Raw genomic sequence first — 22,893 nt, 5'->3', positions numbered from 1 at the left:
CCATGCCACAGTCACACCATGTGATGTACACTTAAACTCTGACTTACTTTGAAACTCCATGTTGTAAAGATGAACTTAACAACAACACTAGGATCAGATGAAAGCTCTAGGAGGAGTTCTTTAAAAATACCTCATGTACAGAATAAATCGTCAAAAATGGCCACTTACTTCAAAATGGCTGACTTCTTGTTTGGTGTACCATATTGATCCAAAATATTTTTTGTTCCTTAATGGAATGAAGCGTGTTCCTACTAGTTTTGTACATTTCAGACAATGGTGTGGCTTTAGGGGATGCTATTCCTTATATATATATATATATATATATATATATATATATATATATATATATGCACAAGAATGGAGTTATATATATGTTTTACACTTAATTCATGCAGGCTGGAATCAAACAGCTAAAGTTTATTGGTATATCACTCACCCAGTCATTTGTTTCTGTAAATGTAAAATTTGTAGTAACTATTCATTCGGTGTATATATATCCTTAATAGCTCACCTCTCGGAAAATTAACTTTGTAATGAATAACTGCATCTCGGCTAAAGTTCTGGGCACAGACAGGATTTTTTAAAGTCGCTTGATATTTGTCTTTTGTCTGCCATGACAACTAAGAAGAAACATGGAAATAACTGATTAATATATCATGCTGACACTAGAAATTAAGAACACAAGACTTTGGCAAATTGGGAATTCATCCCTTTCTGTGTATTCTGCTTAGAAAACTTGGAATCCATCTGAAGATTAACACCATCTCTCCCCTGTTCATCAGTATTACCCTGATCAAAAGTCTTCCTCTCCCAAAACTGACAGTATAATTGTTAAAAAAAACAGTCGACAATAACAAAATAAATATCTTTGAAGGAAATGCTTGTTTATGTGTGTTAAGCAGTTGTGTTACATAACTGAAAACAGATACAGTTAAATTAATCTATTTCATCATTCTAATGTGTATGTGTATCACATTCCATTGTTTAGCATCATTTTACAACCTTGGATTCTTTGTGGAGAAAAAAAACACAAAAAGAATACGTACCTGCATTTCATTAAATAGAGTGACATGTTCTCTGTACTGTTTTTGAAAGATTAGATCTCATCCCCTGTGTTACCACATATATATTCTGTTCGAGAGAACTATCCCACTCTGCAGGTTTCTTTCTAAATCCTATAATATTGGGTTTAAATTCAGATGTTAAGTTTCTACCAGCCTCAAGTCGCTACAACTCACTTGCTGTTTCTGTGGCGACCGGAAGTGCCTCTAAGAGCTGCCGCTGCCACGATTTGAGCTTGCCCTTACTGCAACTTGGGCCGACACAACATTATTCTGATTGGTTTGACGCAGGAATTGTCTAGTTTTACCCGTGCTCAACACCTATCTCATTGGTTCAGACGTCTTTAACTGTCACCAGGGGCGGAACTTCCGGTGGATTTTGTGTTGTGATTGGTTTCGGTTGTGCAGACCGGGAATATTTTGAAAGGAATAGGGAGTGTGCCTTTCCGTCTAAGTTAATTTGTTAAACCGAGTCGCCACTGCAATGTCTCAGGCATTCAGTCCTTAATGATGAAATAATAATATAATACTCGATACCAAGTAGCTCCTAAACTCTTTACAGAACAAGGTCTTTTTTGGATCGAACCCGTAAACACGATGTCGGACGCGCTGGCGGCAGATTTTTCGTCTTTCGTTCACGTTGATCTTGACGACGTGGAAAACGAGAATAATGAATCTGGAGATATGCATTGTGTGTCGGCCTCAACTCAAGGTTTGTGTCAGCAATAACATGTTGAACTTTTAAAATATGTAAAACGAGGTGGTTAATGTAATGTGTTCACTAACGTGGTTATATTTATCCGTAAGCCTCCAAAATTGGTCGGCAACTGTCATTAATAGCTGGGCCACCGGATCATTTTGATCATGAGATTTTAGTTTCTTTCACAACATCCAACTGAAAAAAAATTAAGGAGAGACTTAAGTGTCAATCTCCATCATGGCAGCAACATCAGTAGAATCACTTCTTTTTCATTTGTTTGCAAAGTAAAAGCACAACTTTTGTTTTTACGAGCTGTGTTGTATGGATTTTAATCTCGAAAAGCTGTGAACTACCGATTGAAGAATTTATTGCTTCCTTAACAGAGCTCGGAGTTGTGGTATGAAAAATAATACCAGTTAAGAAGTATATCATTTAAACTTATATAAACAATTCATGTTTACGCTGACGAAGTCAATTGATTGAAAATCATTCCAAATTCCGGTTGAACATGGATGCACAACGACTTCATTAAAAGTAAGAAACAACAGCTTTTGTATTTAAAAGGTAAAGAAACCAGGTACGATGAACATAAAGTTGCCCTACTTCCCTCTGCAAAAAATGTCTACAAGTTACTATCCCCTGCAATAATGTTACCTAAGTGTAATATTTCCTTAGGTAACATTAACTAAAGTATTATGATAATTGTATTTTATTTAACACACTAGTAAAGTCACTTTATGGTAAATGGTCAGTATTTATATAGTGCTTTTCCAGTCCTGTGGACCACCTAAAGAACTTTACAGTACAGTTTGGTACAGGTTTTTAGTAATAATAAAAACACAACTTAATAAATGATCAACACATTACAGTTTGTCGAATATTTACTTGAATTTTGCCAGGAGGCTGCCACCTTGCAATTCTCTATGCAGGAAAAACCATGTGGCAGATTGTCAGGGTGTATCATATAGAAATGAATTGTTAACAGTGTTCAGCAGATTGTTTGAGTTTACTCTGCAGTGTAAATTTGTCTGGATAGCTATCCTACTGGGAAAAAAAATTACATTTTATTTAACAAATGAAAAAAGATATCTGGCCTAGACTAAAGGCAGATTTATGCTATTCCGTTTTGACTGACACGGACAGAGGAACGCCCTCTCCGAGCTCCTCGGAGAGCTTTTTGTGTACCTCTGATTTTTCTAACTATCCATGGGCATTTCGGAGAGCCTAGGGACAGCCTTTGCCTGTGATTGGTCCGCTAACAACATCATTTCCCTACAACGTAATTTCCAGAATCTCACATTTCCTAACCTCAAACTTGTTTCATAAAATACGTGACAAGCAAGTCCTCTTCCAGGTCAAGCTCCATCAACAGCCTTTGTCTGTTAGTTGCAATCGTTCACTGTGTGTAAGGAAAGCCGGGAGGAGGTAAACAAACGTGGGCTTCTTCTACGTAAAAAATAAGTAGGCTTCTCTAAGCTTGTCTTTCGTTGCGCCACCTACTGTTCTGGCAATGAATTGTTTTCCCAGCATCCCAGTCTTCAGAGTAGCATAATTGAAAAAGAGTCCGTGGGATCCGTGTGTCCCCCCACGCGCAACAGAGTCGGAGTAGCATATTTCGGCCTTAGATCTTATCTAATCCCAAATCCCTTTGCTGCTTTTCTATCAAATGCCCCCCCTTGTTATTTTTTTTTTATAGTTTTTTCTTACTTTTGTTGAGACAAATTGTGATTTGTGAATATAGGCTATACAAATATAATTGGATTGATACATTTTTTTATTTTCCACAACAGCTCTTTTTCAGAATGATGAGGATGGTGAAGATGAGCGTGATACTGATGACAGTTGCACAGACAACTCTAACGTTGAAAAGTCAGGCACTACGCTGCAGAGACGTGAACGTCATGGAGGAGGGACTTTAATTCTTCCCGACACCTTTCAGACAAGCCACCTGCTCTTCTATGAGAGGTTTAAGGCATATCAGGACTACATGCTTGGTAACAGCACATACATATCATCATGTCTGACTTAAATACCAAATTATAATTATACTCTGTAAGATTCATAAGAATGCTGCTCTTAGTTTTTTAATTTATATTTGTGTGCAGGAGACTGTAAGCCCTCTGAGGTAAAGGTCTTCACAGCAGACTACCTAGAGAAGGTCGTGGAACCATGTGATTGGTTGGCTTTGTGGTCAACTGATGTCTTTGATGTTCTTTTGGAGGTGAGGCTCACTTGCACCATACATGTTACAACATCAGGCCTGAGATATTCGTTCATACCATAGATTGTATATAGATGATCCATAAGGATGAAATTGTGGCTGTCATTGACATTACTTTTGGTCCCTTTTAAAAGGGAGGGCCACATATAACATGAATTGTAATTCCTACACCGTTCACCTGATTTGGATGTAAATACTCTAAAATTAAAGCTGAAGGACTACACTTAACGCACATCATGATTGTTTAATTTCAAATCCATTTTGGTGGTTTACAGAGCCAAAATTATGAAAATGTTGTCAATGTCCAAATATTTATGGACCTAACTGTATATATATATATATATATGAAACATCATTCTGACTGTCAAAACAATATTATTCATTCTGTTTGAACTACCAAAACTCAAATTTTCAACATCTGTTGAACATAGTAAGATTAAAACCACGTCTCAAGTTTAAACTCTTCGAATCCGAAGTGTTCCCATATAAGAAATGTGTTTCTACCCTTTTTGTCGATCAAATAGGGTATTTTTAAATACTGCTGGTCACCACACACTCAACTCGCCTCCTTCGATTATAGTGGTTTGAAGATCGTTTGACCCCATAATCAAAATCACGATTCAAATTCAATTAATTGCACAGCCCTACCAGAGGGACTACTTAGAGCATGTCCCGTTAGAACACGGGGTGTGCGATATATATCGCCTACGATAATATCTTAATTGTTACGTTATCGATTATTGTCGATAATGATCATAATGAGCCACGCTTTCATGCTCTCTGTCAATATATTTGTCTGCTTTAGATGATAAATGAAAGTCATTCAGATCATTGACAGGTTTTTCCATCAGTGAATCATTGTCGGAAAAAGATAACAAAAAGAGAATAGAGATCAAACAGAGAATTAAAAACACAGATTTGACGGAGCAACGTGGCTCCGTCAAACCTCGCTCTGCCTCCTCCGACTAAATTCTACTGTGGAAACTTCTAGTGTGCCAGTTGTCCCGAGTTAAATTCATCACTATGAGGTTGATTATATAAAGTAATTATGAAGCTTATTTATGATCCCAGTGCCTGAGGGAAGTAACAGTGCACACTCTGACTCTGCTGATCTGTGTGTTTGTGTGTCTCTCTCTCTCAGCTGACGTCTCTAACTCGCTAAAGTTTAAAAAGTGATTTTGTTTGTCGCCCCAATATCAACACTGCTCATCACATAATGATCGATTCTTTTAATAATGAGTGATCGGGCACATGTATAAAGTCAGTCTGGGTAAAAACAACAGACTCTATAATCTTGGAGGAGGTGACGGGAAACGCTCTGTTTGGTTTGACGCAGTGGGCGCAGCGCACAGCACAAATGATGGAGACACAAAGGAGCAGTAAATTAGTGTCAGAGCCCCTAAAAACTGTGAAAAAAATCCTTTAACGGTCCAAACATGTGTGAAAAGAACCATATTAACACTGTAAGTGGACTTAGTGGAGCTGTGCATGGCTGCCTGGTGTCCGCCGTGGACTTGCTGGCGCTGTGACCCGGCTGGATTTCAGGTGAGAGTTCTGAATAGCTGTTGATGATTTCAGGTGCATGATGTGGTCCTGAAGGATCTGAAGGCATGTGTTAAGCTGGTGCTGCCTATGCAGTGTGACACCAGAGGATGTGAACTCAGCGAAGAAGCCATGAATTCTCTACTAGAGGCCACCCAGCACAAAATCCCACTGCAGGAGCTGCATGTCGTCTACGAAGAGTCAGGGGACTTTGATCAGACTGCCCTTGCTTTGGAGCATCTCAGGTGAGACTGCTGTACTGATGCTATACCTGAAGTTCACTTGTTTATCCACATAGTTTAAATTACCTGCCCACATGTGCCATTCCATAAAGCCAACAGTGTCTCTTTGGCCTTAAATCTCAAAATTAAAGGTTGATGAGACATCGTTTTATCATTATTTTATCAGAGTCTTTGCACACTTATGTTATAGTTACAGTTATACATATTAATTTGGTATCAACTTCACAATTCAGCTAACTAGAACCAATATATTCAAACACTCCTTTATACCACCTACCATTTCCCTCCTGAACCCCTTTAAGGCAGTTATTTGCATAGTTATAATTAGTTGTTTTTCTCCCTGTATATTCTGATTGTGTGTTTTGTATTATGTATATGTGCTGATTCTATGCATCCCACTGCTGCATAACCAAATTCCCCTTCAGGTTTTTCTATAACCACGTCTGGAGGCAGTGGGATGAGGAAGATGAAGATGATGACTTTGACTACTTTGTTCGTTGTGTGGAGCCCCGTCTCAGGCTGTGAGTACACCATGTGGTTCCATGATTTCTGTCCTTGTAATCAGTAGTTTGTGTTTGTTCATTTCTATGAATCTTGCTTGAAAATGTGTCTTGTGTCAGGTACTACGATATCTTAGAGGATAGAGTCCCAGCAGGCCTGGTGGCAGAATACCAGTCCTTATTGGAGAAATGCGCCCAGTGCTTCCAGCAGTTCTCTCTTCTGCGCAGTGTCCTTAGCCCCGACTCGGACTCTGAGCTTGACAATGTGTCAATGGTGGAGGGTCTGAAGCTCTATGACGAACTGGAGAAGTTCAAACGTAAACTGCACATAATTGAGAACCCTTTGTTGAGGTAGATATGTGTGATCTGTGTGTTACTCTGCAACATCACCACTACTGTCTCTTTGCCTCTTTCATCCAGCCTTTTTTACTTTTGTACATATCACCTCTTTTATAGGTACGTGTTGGGCTATAATGGTAATCCGAGGCAGCATTGTGTGCAGAGTCGCGGACCCAGAGCATCCGGTGTAAAGGTGATCCATGTTGTCACAGCCTCCTGCAGCACCATCCAGCTCCAGTCCCTCCTCACTGCCAGACTACTGCCCCTGTGCTCCTGTGGGGACACTGAGATCCAGGTCACAGCAAATTATTTCTCGCAGATACTCTCCTATATGGCGTTTCTTTCACTTATATAAGTATTTCTTTGCTGTAGCTCATCAACATGTTTATCTTCCACTAACACTTCCAATTCCATGGCATTAAATTTCACTTTGCGCTTCTGTTCACTCTGCTCTCTGTACTGCTCCATGGCGGAAACCAGTAACGCACGCAAAACACTCATTTAAAAACTAGTCCCTGTCCCATGTTTGCACCTGTTGTCATTCACGCAATTATTTTTAGTAGATCACCAGCAAAACACCTATCACCCAAATGTGCAATCTATTATGATGCTTATGCAATTTAGCACTCTTTATTATTTATGAATAGTGCTAAGCTGTTCTGTATATATGATGTCCTAACCTCTGAATTATGTGTTTTAGTTCCACAGAGAGCCAGTATCAGCGCTGGACTCATGTCATCAGGGTGATGTGGTCATTGTTCTCCCAGGGATCTACAATGTCAATAGCTCCATGTTCATACCAGACTCCATAACTGTAGAAGGTTGGAAAAAAACAACTTACAAAAATCGTATTTCCAATGAGATCATATAATCTTGTTTGTTCTTTTATTTTGTTAGTTCTCATTTGTTATTTTCTCACACAGTTAGGGTAGTCAGGAACATGTGGACTAATGCCACATATGTTTTTTCATACATATAAATGTATTCTAATCCAAATAAAATAAAATAGCTGCAATTATCAATTTTTTGTTTCTGTTTGATGTGCATAATGGAAGGTAGCAGCTCAGTAGCAGATCATCCCAAATCCTGCAACATTACAATAATTATAGACCAAAAGTTTTGCCATATATCCGCCTGTTATCAGATTTGAATGTATGCTCAGGTAATTGTGCAGAAAAGTTTAATCAGGATGCTTTATGACATTTTTGAGTTATGAGGAAATATGTAATAGGCCATGCCCAATGTCTACAGCAACTAAGATTTTGGTTAAACTCATGGGAACCTAGTGGGACATTTAATAATGTGATTGGTAAAATTAAATCTCCAGGACAACAGAGTGGTCATAAAGGAAACAAATTATATTGAAGCCACAGTTTGCTGCATTTGAGCGCTTGAGATTATATTGTGTGTATCAGAGCAGTATGAAAACTGTGAAGACAAAATTAGCAACGTAGTCCTAAGGTCACGGTGAAGAAAAGGAAAGTTTTGTTAATCGAATAATGTTTAATTATTCTTTTTAGGTTCAGACTCCGTCGGTGGCTTGTGACAGTGTTGTACAAATTACTTACTGTTACATTGTTTCAACTTGACAAATATATTTCTCTCACCGTTCAAGAAACATCAGTAAATTACAGAATATATGTGGATATACCAACCTTTGCCATATACTGACAGATTTCTTTGTTCCTGTGTTGAATGTGTGTGCCAGGCTTTGGTTTTCCTGACGATGTGGTGATTGAAAAGAAAAACAAGGGCGACTCCTTTGTCGAAACCTCAGGAGCGGATGTCAGACTGTCCAACATTAAGTTTATCCAACATGATGCTATCGAGGGCATTCTTTGTGAGTATAGATGAAAGTAAACGCACATCCATCACTACGATGCCACCTCACTGAAAACCTGTGTAGAACACTGATTCAATAGTCCGATCAAAACCCCAGTGTAATCTGAATCATTAAATGGAAGTGACTACTAATGCTTTAGAAGGCGCATTTTAAAGTCACTCCTAGGGAGCAGACACCTTATCTCAGAATTGAGGACATAAGTCCAGTGAATTCTTTGTTTCCCTGTGACGTTTCCCTGGAGTTGAAGGCTGACGCCATATGCCCATCTGCCTGACTGACTGACCGTTGACGGTACCATGAGTGCCCTGGACATACAGTATATTGTATATAAGAACGCTGTCGTTATTTAACTACAACACGAGGGATTTTATTTCTATTGAATATCCTGATCTGTCGTTTTCTTAAAGGGGACATATTATGAAAATTCCACTTTTGTACTGCTTCTACACGTTAATTTGGTTATCAAGCATGTCTACTGTCTAGTGTTGCACAGTGTTCCAGTACTAGAAAGGTACCCTTACGTTAAAAACGATACGGTTTAAAATATTTTATCATCGGTACTTCATTAAAATAGCAGCAATCAGAGCGCACTCTCTGCTCTGCTCCCTGTCACGCTGCCTGAACACATCGACTGCGAGGGGCGGGGCTGCCCAGCTCTCACACATGCAACAGGAGGCACAGCCCTCACTCACAGCGAGTGATCTCAGGGAGACATGGCCTCATGTGCACAAGCTCTCCGACCGTCCTCGGCTTGTTGAAAGTGATTCTCTCTCAAACTGTGTGGCGCGTCCGGGCGGAGACATAACAGGTGGGGCGCGCGACTGGGGGGGGGGGGGGGATGTGAGGCGTAACCTCTTTCACGGCGGAGCAGTAAAACAAGTCGTTCTTTCTCCGGAGCCAGGGGTCGCAACCCGCGACTCTTCAGCCCCTGTGCAGTGTTCATATGTTGAACGGGAACGTCACGTTTATTTGTCAAATCAGCATCGTATCAAGCCAGCATGAAAAAAACAGGAGCGGGCGTGTGTGTGTGTGTGTTTGCACGCGCACCCTTGCCCAGACAGTGCACACACACACACAGGCCCCGGGGCCCCGCCCCCACTCACTTGCTCAGGTGGCTTGTTTTTCAATAAAGGGGAGAAATTGCCCTTTAAATATGTGTCCATCTTTAATGTACCCAACCCACATAGCTTTAGGTTTTTTTCACCTCAAACACACATCTGTAAAATTATGTAACTCATACTTATGTATGACTTTCCTCAGTTGTAGTTTAACCAGTCAGAAACGGACAATAGGCCTATATAGCCGTGTATAATCAATGCTATGATGACACCATGTAGATTTCATTAATATGCTTGCTGTAGGCTAATACTAATATGAATGCCATTTGTTAAGTGTTCAAAAAGCTGGGCAGTAACAAGCTGGTAAAAAAGGGAACCTTACAGATGTTTTATTTATCACTATCATAGATAAATATACCAGTATCGTATCGTATTTGTGGTATCGTATCGTATTTGTGGTATCGTATCAAAATTATCGGGTATCGTGATATTTTGGCAGGTATAGTATCGAAGTCATAATTTTGGTATCTTGACAACCCTACTTCATACTATCCCTGTTCAGGCTGCCCCAAAGCTTGATGAGCTGGGGGAGGCTCAGAGGCAGTGCCTTCAATCTACAGTAATGGTGGATATGGCAGGTGTGTTACGCCGGGTTCACACTGGACGCGGAAGCGCCGCGCTTCAATTATTAATTAATTGTCATCCATCTTCAAGAATTTCTCCGCTGTTTGCTCCGTTCAATGTCTGGTATGGAGGGTAAATTACGTATTCTCCACTCAAGCTTATGTGGAGAATACGTAGCGCCCCAACCCCCCCCCCCCCCCCTCTTTACCTATATGACGAGTGGCTGTAGTAGTGGGATGGGCAGAGGGGGACATTTAATAATGTGATTGGGAAAATTGGTAATATTAAATCTCCAGGACAACAGAAGGGGAATACAAACTATGGGATGCATATTTTATCATTTATATCGTATAAAATATGTCATCAATATCTTTTAAAATAATTTTTCAGTGTGTTTCCTGGCGCGATAGGCTCGCGTCAAGAGCAAAAAATAGACTCGACGCCGAAACAATGGCTGCACGGCGCTGTTCTTCCCTAAGGCAGGAAATATAAAAATGCACTGTCATCCTGGGCCACCCACTCTTCAATGCTCCTTTTGTTGTCTATACTGACACCAGTGAGATGGGGCTTAGTCATGGCTTTTGCCAGACCCAACCTTAATACAGCTGAGAGAAACTTAGCATCCACTGAGTTGGAATTGTTGACTTTTCTCTGTGGTGACCGATCATGCTTCTCTTCGGTGGGTGTTTAAGACCACCAAATCCAGCATTTGGCTCATCAGGTGGCCGCTCAGGCTACAGGAGTTCACTTTCTATGTCAAGGACAGTAAAGGAAAATTACCTCAGCAATTCATGTTCTGTTCTCTGGGAGATGCTTTGGATAGATTGGATTTTTTTTCTCTTGGTGGGTGGAACTGTTCCCCTTGATAAATGCCATTGCAAAACCAAAAAAATTGTCTCCCCGGTCTACGAAACCATGTGCCGAACCTGGAAGGTGGGTCACAAATTGACATGCCCCCATCACCCCCAGATTAACCTCACAGAAGCAGTTTTCAGACATGAGCTATGGGTAAAATACAGAGAATTGGCTACGGAGTTTACTGGTAGTCAGGGACGTGCACAGACATTTTGGGGGGCAGGGGCTCAAGTGAGAAAAAGGTCACTTCTCATACCTGACCTCAACATCTCTGATTTACTTAACAATTTATTTTATTACCCTCATACTCACGCAATTGTAAAATACTCAACAGTTCCCACAGAGACCATGGTCTCCTTTAGTATTCACAGAGGAAACACCGATGCAACTCGATTTATTTCAATGTATCACATCCACAATTTCCTATAATACTGCACTCGGCTCCTTTTTGCATCAGTTAATATTAGTTAAAAAACTCAGTCGGACAAATATGAATGTGCCCACTTTTTTCAATTCATAAATCAGACTACAACAGTAAGTGTATGACATGGCTCAGGGTTCTCCACACTAATTTGATATTCATTCAGTTTCGACTTGTGTGCAGAAAAGGACAAATTCTGATAATCATCAATCAAATTTTATATATGTAGCCCATATTAACAAATCACAATTTGTCTCATAGGGCTTTAACATAGTGTGACATCCTCTGTCCTTAACCCTCAACAAGAGTAAGGAAAAACTACTCAAATCCCTTTTCACAGGGTAAAAATACGTAGAAATCTCAGAGAGAGCCACATGTGAGGGATCCCTCTCCCAGGACGGACAGAAGTGCAATAGATGTCAAGTGTAGGAAAACATCATCAGGATAAAGGTTTTGGTGAGGGTTAACATTTTGAAGGATAACTGAAGGTCAGATACTTGAAGGTCAAGAATATCTGCTATATATTATATTATTTTCAGATTGTTGGACTGCTTCTCATACCTGGACACTGCACTCCTGATGTATTCTCCCTTGTTTGCCTGGTCTTTGAACGTCCTTTCGTGCTTTGTCTCAAAGTGGCGCTTAACGTTCGGCAAACCACATTTTCTAAACATAAAGTGCACACAGCACGGTCCTTATTAAAAACCAATCCATAGTCTTCTTCCCATGAGGACTGAAATGCCCGGGCCTTCAGTTTTTTTAGACAGCAGACATGCCATCGCTATTACACCTGAGCGGATGCACCTCGCAGAGATTCATGCGAGAAAACTGCGAGCAGCGCCGGCTGGGAGGCTTATTCTTCTTATTATTTAATGGCGATTGGCATCCAGCCTATGGTGCAATACTGGCACCTAGCGGCTGGGAGTTGTTAATACAGGCTGCGTGACGGCAAAACCTTTGAACATTTCTTCAATAGGAAATCGACTGCGTGCCAATGATTATGGCGCCGAAGGTTGCCTACCCCTAGACCTTAAGCAGAATAACTAAAAGCAGGTCTAAGACAAGCCTGGACCAGCTCTAACTATAAGCTTTATCAAAAAGGAAGGTTTTAAGCCTACTCTTAAACGTACAGATCGTGTCTGCTTCCCGAACTGAAAGTGAGAGATTATTCCACAGGAGAGGGGCTTGATGGCTGAAGGCTCTGGCTCCTATTCTACTTTTAGAGACTTTAGGGACGACAAGTAAGCCTGAATTCTGGGAGCAGAGTGCTCTAGTGGGTTGATAAGGTACAAACAGCTCTTTAAGGTAAAATGGTGCCAGATTATTAAGGGCCTTGAAGGTGAGTTGGATCATTTTAAATTCTACAATAGCAGCAACTCCACCTCCTCGGCCTGTTGCAGAGGTTGTGTTAATTTGTATTAGATTTTTGTTTGAAATTCTTGCTCTGTTATTGTTTAATTTAATTAATTTAATCGGACGGTGAACAGACACATTCTCTATGGGGTTGTGTTTGATCCAGAGGGACCTCAGAGATGTGATTCGCACTGCAGCTCTGCTTCCTGGTCCCAACTCTGGGTTGTCATGTAATAGACTGGGTAATATTCCTAGATAAGAGAGATGCCCCATCCCAAGTAGCCTTTACTGTATCAAGTTGGCCCCCCTTAGCAGTGCCACTGCACTGAGGCTCATAATTCTGCAGGTCCACAAGTGATTCTGCGTTTCTTTTTTTTTTTTAAATCATCACACTTAGAACTGATCTCTAATAACATGCTGAACTCATATTTATGTTCCTGTATAAACAAGGTGTCGCTTCTTCTGCAACAAAAATGTTAAAACTCTGCACTGCTTCTTAACCCTGATGTCCTGACTGAGCGTCACATTATGTCTTGTTGCTGTGTAGCAGGTTTTAACATGTGTCTCATAAGCTCTAGAGCTAATCAAACAAACACAAAGTAACCGAATAACTGTCGTGATATCCAGCCAATTCTTTGAAAATATGCCAAAAGCAGTCATGTTTTTAAACGTGCATATGGTCATAATGGAGACAAAACGTAATTTCTGTGCTTGTCCTAATAACTTGTGATCAGTGATGATATTTATTGTTAAAGTGAGAGCAGGTCAGACGGGTGTGAGGAGGAGAGAGACTCTGACAGAGACTCAGGAATGCCGGACCTTTAATGAGCATCTGTCCTGAAGCAGCTTATGTGATTATTCAGAGTCTGCGTTGTGATGCATCTTAGAATCAAAAAAATCAGCTCTACTGCTCACAACTGTGCAAGAGACGTGAAGGGAGGGTAGAGACTAAATCTAATCTCCGACTTAATATTTAGATTTTTTATTTAATCAATATATTTGTTGACAGGGAAGCTGTGCACAAACAGGAATATAATAATTTTTTACAAAAAATAAATAAAGCACTCCAGAAAAGGGGCAATTTCTCTTGAGTCAGGTGCTCAAGCCCCCTTTGATGTATATACATGAACGTAGCCTTTCAAATATGCACAACACAGCGGGAGGTTCTTTGCTGTTGTGAACCCAGACCCGTTCACAACAGCATCAAATCCTCTGCATTTTTTAGGCGGGAGTTGGAGCAGACAGGTGCGTCAGACAGAGACAAGAAGCGACGTATTCATTACCATTATCTTGCATTATTGTTAAAGGGGACATATTATGAAAATTCCACTTTTGTAGTGCTTCTGCACGTTAATTTGGGTATCTGGCATGTCTACCGTCCCAAAAACTCTGGAAAAAAACAACTCCCGCAATTTTTTGTGGTTCCTCTCTGTCAGAAACGATACTCTAGAGTGCGTCCAATGGGATTAAGACCACAATACACGTCATAGTCACACCATACCCATGTAGGGAGTCTCGCTACATGGCCTTGGACCACCATCGCCATCATCACCACCGGAACTAGCGTTAGCTCGTAAGCTAACACTAGCTCCGGGGGCTCCCAGGATGATGAGAGTCTCAACGGTGGGGGGTCCCCCCCGGCTTGTTAGCTTCCCCCCTTGGCTAGCTTCCCAGCTAACATCCGCCGCCCTGGGGCTCTACCCAGAGCTCGGCATCATCACCATCATCTCACCGGTGGGGGGTCACCCCTACTGGTGACCGCCCAGGGCAGCAGGTGTTAGCTGGGAAGATAGCCGAGGTGGGAAGCTAACCAGCCGGGGTGAGAGGGGGAGGTCGAGTTTGTGGAATTAATAGGTCGATATGTTTCCTTTAGTCAGTGACTAGTACAGTGCCCATTCAGACCTGCCTGAACGAATGTGCTGGCAGATCGCTGATTGCAGGGCCTGACTGCTTGGCCTCTGTTAACCCATCTCGCACTGGACACTGCGCATTTGATACAGCAGGAGCTACTTTCGTCTTTGTACTGCGATCAACACAAGCATTTTCTGCTGCCACTGTAGTTGGAAATGTGCTCAATTTGGGGCAGCACAAGTGATACAGCAGGCACTACCTTGCAGCTATGTTTCTGTGTCTTACAGTTTAAATAAGCAGTTAAACAGTATCTTAATTTGGTTAATAAACTTGTTTTTGTGTTATAACTGCCAGGTGTCCGACAGGGATCTCTGAACATGGAAAACTGTGTGCTGCAGTGTGAGACTACTGGAGTTACTGTCCGAACATCAGCCCATCTAAACATGAACATGTGTGACCTGTATGGATCCAAGGTATAATGCCGATTACAAGTACAAACTTGTCTGAGGTTCAACCTAACTGTCTTTTAACATCTTACTAGGGATGTCACGAGAACCGATACCTACAATACCGTTCGATACTAACATAACAAAACGATGCCGATGCCCAAGTTTTAGAAGTACCGTAGGTACCGTCAGCTCCGATGCCAGCAGCTGTTAGCAGCTTAGCATTAGCATCGGTGCTGCGCCAGTCGACGTTTACATTCAGAAAACCAAGACGGCAACTGCGGCTGCAGCGTTCGCCCCACCTCGACTTGTTTATTAAAAAGGCACAAAGAGTTGTGTATGGAAGTATTTTGCGTTTGACGCCGGGTTTACACCGGACACGGAAGCAACGCCGCCGCGCTAATCCCTAGCGCGCCGGCACATGGTTGTTTACACCAGACGCTGAAGCGTCATGGTAGTGGATTGGAGCCAGCTGTCATTTAAGGCTTCGTGCTGCGCTTACGAGTCGCTTTGGCGTCCGGTGTAAACCCGGCGTGAGGCAGGTGACCGTGGTATTATCATTTAATGCATAACGTTTCTCACAACAAAGCGTCACTCACATGCGTCCGCAACTACCGTATAACCCTCAGTATATGCGCAGCGCAAGCACATTGAACTACGGTATATGACATTAACAACATCCAAATAATGCACTTTTTTTTTACCGTGGTATCGAAATTGGCATCGAGAATCGTGTTATTTTACTGGTATTGGCACCGACTACTGAATTTTTGGTATCGTGACACCCCTACATCTTACAGCTAATTTTGTAACTGTTCAGACCATGATTTCACTGTTCAAGTTAAGCCACCAGCAGGGTTCCTGTGGCACCTTAAAAAGTCTTAAATTAGAATCAATGAAATGAAGGTCTTATATTGTCTTCAATATACCATAAGTTGGCAGCAAATTATTAAATTAGCAGGTGATGTATTTAAGACTGACGGGAGTGTCTTACAACAAAAATGTCTTTGGTAATAAAACTGCCACTTTCATGTTTTTACTAGCATTACACTGATGGGTGTTGATTTCTTCTACGCTGAATACTTACTGTCCTTTTTGGAGCCCTTTAATGCCTGACAGTTATGTCCCTCGATGTTGTTTGTAGTGTGTACCATTTAACTATATAGTTTAACACAATCAAACATCTGCAAATTTAAGAAAGAAGCAGTGTGAAACAGTTAGACACAGGGATGCAATAAACTAATAAACAAACAGACCAATAATAATATAATATATATACAACAACAATAATGGTTATAACAATAATAAGTGTAAATGAACAGGATATTAACAAAAGAAAAACATCCACTTCTCTGAATGTGTATATATATTGTTTTGTGAATATTATACCGTAAGCATTAAATGGTGCGCCTTTGGGAATTCAGGTTATAAATTTGGTTATAGAATATTAATATAGAAAATATTAATATTGAATATCAGTTTATATGATTAATGTTACCTTGGGGCACCATCCTTCAAAGGAAAGAACAAGATGGCCAATTTATTGAGTCTCGTGAAAGTACTGACTACAAATTTGGAACTCTGATCAATAATTAAATTAATAACTATAACCAAAGTTACCACATAAGTAGTTAGCAAAGTTGAAGGATATTAGGTTCTTTACAGTGTAGAGATTGGTAAAATTCACACTTGTGTAGTTACTATACGTGTATGTGAGTGTGCGTGTGTATATGTATGCGTGTGTATGTATGAGTGAGTGTGCTTTTAAAATGGTGAACGTTATGCTGCCTGTAACATCATGGTTCATGACCTGTTTGGCAGTGGGTCAGTGATGGTCTGACTGCTATTAGGTAACAGGATGAAATCCTCAGATCGATTGTGAGACCTTACGCTGGTGCAGTGTTCCCTGGGTTACTCCTGGTGCAGGCCAATGCATGTGTCTCATGTGTCCAGAATGTGTAGTCAGTGACAAGGGCATTGATACCATTAACTAGCCATCATCTTACCCTTAACTAAATCCAATTGAGCATCCAAGGGTCATTATGTATCTGTGTATCCGACGCCACCAAGTACTGCCACAGACTGTCCAGGAGCTCACTGATGCCCTGATCTAGGTCTGGGAGGAAAACCACCAGGACATCATCTGCCGACTCATCAGGAGCACGCCTGTTTTGGAAGTTTTCTGGAAGCTGGTGAATGGAGAACTCAGGCAACAGCTGTTATCTTTTGAAGATATTAATATAGACTTGATGCATCAAGGCGACCCGAAGGTGAAACAGCGTAGGAGGCCAATAGAGTTCATGAGGAATTGTGGCCCCCAGGTCTGAAGATGTCTCCCACAGCGTCCCCATATATCCCAGTGTTTCCCCTACCTTATATCAGGGGGTGTAAGAACCATTACCAGTCATAGTGTTGTTTTTAGCTACAGCACCTGATTTCAGAGCAACAGCTTTGCAAAACCGGACGACATAGTTCAGAACAGCTGGTAAACATAGTGGGGCAATTCAAGTAGAGTTCAGAAACAGCTAAAAGGGAATGAACAATGGATTCATCAAGTTGACACAAAAACCCATTAACGGTTAATGGTCATGTTTTATTTGTATCTGCTGGATTTGGAAATAAGCTTCTGTTTGATGTTCAATCTATCAATTTAAAGTTAGACATGTCAAGCCTTTGTTTCATAGATCATATCAGGGTGGCTTAGTTATGTTATGTAAAAAAATGCATAACATTGAAGACACGCAATGCTGTTGATTGAATCCCCATATAGCGGCGATATTACTGAACTTAAATGCTCCTCTAATAACAAAGCATCCTGGCAGGGTTTTATACAGACCACTTCTAGCAGCCTGTGTGCGTTTGAATCCAAAGTGAAATAATGTAGAGCATCCAAGCTTTTCAATTAAAAAAAAATTGGATATTATAGGTTTGTCACTTTAGTAACTGCAATCAATAGCATTGGTATATTTAAGATGTTATAACAATGACATCCCCAGCAAAACTGTCTTATCTGTTTATATCGACGACTACTGATGACATGCCGGGTTTTCGCAAGAACTACTCATGATGTAATGGCTTCTTGAAGGGCTGTCCTAATTAATGGGGGGAGATTTCAAACACTGCCCCTTGCGACTCCATTTCAAGGGGCAAGATAACCCCCGAAAACAAGGGGTAGGGGGAGGGCCAAGCGGTGAAATGGGATTGGGGTTATTTACAATGATTCTTTGATTGTTCTTAGTTATGCTGCTGTGTGTTCTGTACAGGGGGCTGGTGTGGAGATTTACCCTGGCAGTGTTTGCAGTCTGACTAGTAATGGCATCCATCACTGTAAAGACGGAATCCTCATAAAGGTGAGAAGAGACTTAAAACTGAATTTAACAATTTTCTCAGTGTTTACAAAGGCTTATATTTTAAACCGCGTTTGATAAGATAGGATTATCCTTTATTAGACCCACATTGGGGAAATTTACAGTATTACATCAGCAAATGATAAGAAACACAAGACCAAATGAGGCGCGAAAATGATGAAACCTTTATCACAAATGACGTGTAGTTGCTTATATAGTTAATCAAACTTAATTATTATTCATTGCCTCCCAGACAGTGAATGTAAACTTTAACGCTTAAATATATAATTGATTATAATGAAATTACTGGCCGCTTGAGATCTCTCATGATTTACAATAAAATATTTATGTTTTCAAACAGTCGTTTTTAAATTGAATAAATACATTAAGAAAAGCTCAAAATGGTGATGTTAGTCCTTTAGAATGAGTATCCACATCTGTGGATGATGACAAACAATACAGTTGTTTTGAGTAAAATGGCTACTGAGCCAAAATGTGCTGTTTTATTTTTACCAAGATTAGTTGGTATAAGCAGGTTTTTAAAACACTGGTAAACCTGTTAGACAAAAGCCAGATGTAAGTTTTTTTTTTTAAGTGGAAAAGGGGCTTTAAATTCACAGCATTGTCCTGATGGGTTCTTACGTTCAACACTTCTGTAACAGAATCTAGGAGCTGATTTATCAGTTTTGCCAACACTGTGGGTAGATGTGAAAACCTGGCTGCATTTATCAGGGTTCCCATAGGGTTCTTATTTCCAGCTCCGCTCCAGGTGTGTCTGCTTAAACACGGCTCAGACGACTTCTCTCTGTTAATGTTCTTTAATTTGGCAACAGCACAGTACAACATATGCCTGGGAAAGGCAGGGTAGGAAATGATATCCGCGCTGCGGGTAGACAGCCTTTATTCACAGTGTCTAGCTATGAAAACGCTCGGAGCAACCAGCATCAATCTAAAAGAGACGAAAAAGTGTGTCGACGTCTTTTGTAACTTAATAGGGAAGTGCAGGTTCAACAAAACTTGGTTGAATAAAAGCATGTTTAGTGCATGGTTAAAACCAGTGGAGGGGAATGTTTTCGAAGGCCACTGCACCTTTAGCAAGAAAACAGTAAAACTAGGAACATCGGGGGTAAAGGCTTTAGAATCGCAGTGAAAAGCCAACAACAAACTCCTGCCATCTCGTCAGTGCTCTAGAGGCTGAGGACAAGGCTGGAAGCAAGATGGCCGAGGTCATCTCCCAGTTAAATATTCTGCGTAGGGGCTGCAAGGAGAAATTGGCTGAGCTTGAGACAATTGAAAGGATATTGCGGCCTAGGCAGCAGGTCAGAGAAGATGGAGGTTTATGTTGTGTTGGGGTGGGGTGTTTAATTTTCTTCTCTGGCCATTTTTTTGGGAACATACTTTTTTCTCTATGCTGAAAGAATTGTTTATTGAACTCATACTTGGTAACTGTTTGACAAACAAAAGCATCTTTATTGACTAGAAGGCTCAGTTATTTCTGATTCTATTTGTTACTATTTTGGATCTGTTTGGAATTCCAACTGCTGTAAGTTCAGAGATACAGTCTTTCCCTCAGTGCAGGGCCAACTAGCTGTCGCCTGTTTTCCTTCTCAACCAGGTCTACAGACACACGCACACACACAGTTCTGTGTACTGTTTTGTTCAGTCATTGTTATGTTGAACGGGAATACATTTACTTTGCAGGTAATTCAGGGACTTATTTCTTCTTTCATAGTAATTTTCCTTCATACTTCTTTTGCCAGTATGGCCCTGAAATAGGTCTTAAATTATATTCAAAGTGGTCTTAAAAAGCCTTAATTTTAACTTTTTAGAACCTGTAGGGACCCTGATTTATGTATCACATGTTAAACACACTTAGAAATTAAACTTAAGGCAGTACTTAAAAGCAACTAAAGTGGAGTCCTATTCCTTAATCTGAAGAACCAGCATCATTAATCATTGTCTTTTAAAATCTAAAATGGTTGGTGTGCAAACAGGATTTTGCTGATGAGCTTGATGTGATGCCAACCATCACCATGGAGAACAATGTAATCCACAACAATGAAGGCTATGGAGTTATTGTCGTGAAGCCCAACACAGGGGTTCAACACAGCATTCCTCAGAACAGAAATGAAGGTAAGCAGTGTTCCGTATACAGTCACAATGTACTCTTAAATAAATGAAACATAAGGAAGCAGAGGGAATGTTAAGTGGTCTGAATTAATGTCAAATTGTGCCATTTACCCATTCAAAATACATATTTGCATTCAGTGCATCTATGGGCTGCACTTTCTCGGTCATACATCATTTACACACAGCCTGCACAGCCATCATGCGCAATTTGGGGTTCAGTGGTAAGAAGACTGGGATTGAATCCCCGACCTTCTGGTCAGTGGTTGACTCTATTTCCTGATCCAAAGCCAGCAAGTATGTTCAGAAGATAAAGGAAAACAGAATCAGTTTAACTGACGCTTTGTTCCCAGACGACCCTGTAAAAGACGCTGCTGGAGAGACAGCTGAAGATGGACAGCAGGCAGGAGTTTCAGATTCTCCACTTGCCTCAATATCCTTAGCAAGCCCAACCTCCAGCAGCTCTGCAGCTCAGCCCAAGTCAAAGGAGAACAACAGCACAGATGGTGACGTAGCCTCCTTCTCAGGCAGGAGATGGCAATTTAGTTGTCAGCTGAGCAGACCCAAGGAGACTTGCAGTCGAGCAGTCCAGGATTTGATGGACCACCAGATTTTCATCTCCATTCAAGGAAACCAGTTTAGACGTAATGGCATGGGAGACTTTGGTACCTTTTTTTACTGACAAATATTTTGTTTTCATGTATCATGTTTTTCTCATCCATAGAAAATTTTTACTTCGTATTTTATCTTAATTCCTTTGTAAATTAAGCTGATTCACATTAAGTAGAGATGATCTGATGGGACGAACTGATCAGTTGCAAGCTGCCTGTGTATGTTTTCAGCTGCATATTTAACCTTGAAGGTTCACCCAAAAAATGAAATTAACTCATCTACTCACCATTATGCCGATGGAGGGGTGGGTGAAGTGTTTGAGTCCACAAAACACTTTTGGAGTTTCAGGGCTAAACAGCATTGCCGCCAATTCCAACACAATTGCCGAAAATGGTGACCAATTCTTCAAACGTAAAAAAACAACAGAAAACAGTGCCTCCACACTGCTCCTGTGGTGTCATCCAAGTGTCCATAACCCACAGCATTTCAATTTGACTTGAAACAAGGTCCTTTTGCAGCATGTTTTTAGTCTAAATGTCTGCTATAATCCTGGCTTGAATCGACTCAATTGGAGGATATCAGAGGACATTTAGGCTAAAAACATGGCGGAAATTATGTTTCGAGTCAAATTTAAATGTTGGGACACAGGAACAGTATGAAGATATTTTTCCCCTGTTTTTTTCACGTTTCAAGAATCGGTCAGCATTTACTTAAATTTTATTGGAATTGGCTACAACACTTTTCAGCCTTGAAACTTCAAAAGTGTCATGTGGAATCAAACATCTCACACTTCATCAACCCCTTCATCAGCATAGCGTGGTGAGTAGATAGAGAACATTTAAATTTTTAGGTGAACTACCCCTTTAAAATTCGGTAACGGTGAGCGAATCTACATTTGAACTTTTATCTTATTTATTCATCTTGCCTCCTGAAGCTAAATGATTTAGTTTTTTTAATTTAATATTAGTTTGAATTCCACTAGTTTTGGTAGTGCGATGTCCGATCTAATAAATGTTAAATTGAAGGTGGGTGGCTTGTTGAAAGTTCAGCACCAATGTTGAATTTAAGTTGTGATTTCTCACACGGTGCATCTGTTCTGTTTTTTGTGAGTTTAGTTTTTTAAGGTTTTTTGATGTTTTATGAAATAAAGAAATTATAAAGTCTCAAAGTAGCAGCGTGTAAGGTGTAAGGTTTTCTTATGCTCTCTTTGCAAAAAAACTGGATATAATCCTCGTATCTAAGTTATATTAACTCTGTAGTGAGCCTTAAAAAAAACCTAGCTGTATGTCAATAGAATAAGCCCTATAAATTCGTAATATCTCTATTCGTTCTGTGACAGCTTAACGTTACTTGGTATGTATTTTTTCTTTCTGGGGTGCCAGCCAGGGAGAACCCTGACAATAATTTATCTGAATTAATTAAAGTAGCCTGTTAAGCAGCGGGTGAGATTCGCCTAAAATGCCTGTCTGAGGAGTACCGAAAGTAAATTGAAGGCTGTTCTTGAACCATTTGGAGTACATGCATGACCTTTTTGAAAGGTAACATTCTGAACTTTACCCCCCAACAGTCAGAATCAGTCTAAGTGCTACCGACATTGAGTAATAGCAGAAGGTTTTTATTTTCCGCCTGAATATTTTTTGTTAAACAGATGCCTGCAGATGACTCTAGCTGGGACTTATGAGCTTGAAAACACACTGAGACCCTAGCATGAAGCCTTGACTAGCCCAGGTTCAAATTTGATAACAATACCA

The 22,893-nt window shown here is 40.5% G+C and overlaps 1 protein-coding gene across 1 annotated transcript; it reads left to right on the top strand.

Moving 5' to 3' along the window:
* The first annotated feature begins 1,550 nt into the window (after window positions 1-1,550).
* On the top strand, window positions 1,551-21,449 carry shcbp1 (SHC SH2-domain binding protein 1). The gene is made up of 13 exons (XM_061068514.1): window positions 1,551-1,773; window positions 3,552-3,755; window positions 3,867-3,982; window positions 5,561-5,769; window positions 6,192-6,287; window positions 6,387-6,617; window positions 6,723-6,900; window positions 7,306-7,426; window positions 8,314-8,445; window positions 14,965-15,083; window positions 18,320-18,406; window positions 20,398-20,536; window positions 20,884-21,449. Exons 1-13 carry the CDS (start codon window positions 1,659-1,661, stop codon window positions 21,210-21,212), a joined length of 2,076 nt encoding a protein of 691 aa, XP_060924497.1. The 5' UTR covers window positions 1,551-1,658; the 3' UTR covers window positions 21,213-21,449.
* The last annotated feature ends 1,444 nt before the right edge of the window (window positions 21,450-22,893 follow it).

This window comes from Limanda limanda, chromosome 3 (assembly GCF_963576545.1).
Source record: "Limanda limanda chromosome 3, fLimLim1.1, whole genome shotgun sequence".
Taxonomy (NCBI): Eukaryota; Metazoa; Chordata; class Actinopteri; order Pleuronectiformes; family Pleuronectidae; genus Limanda; species Limanda limanda.
This window is presented reverse-complemented; position numbering and strand designations above follow the sequence as displayed.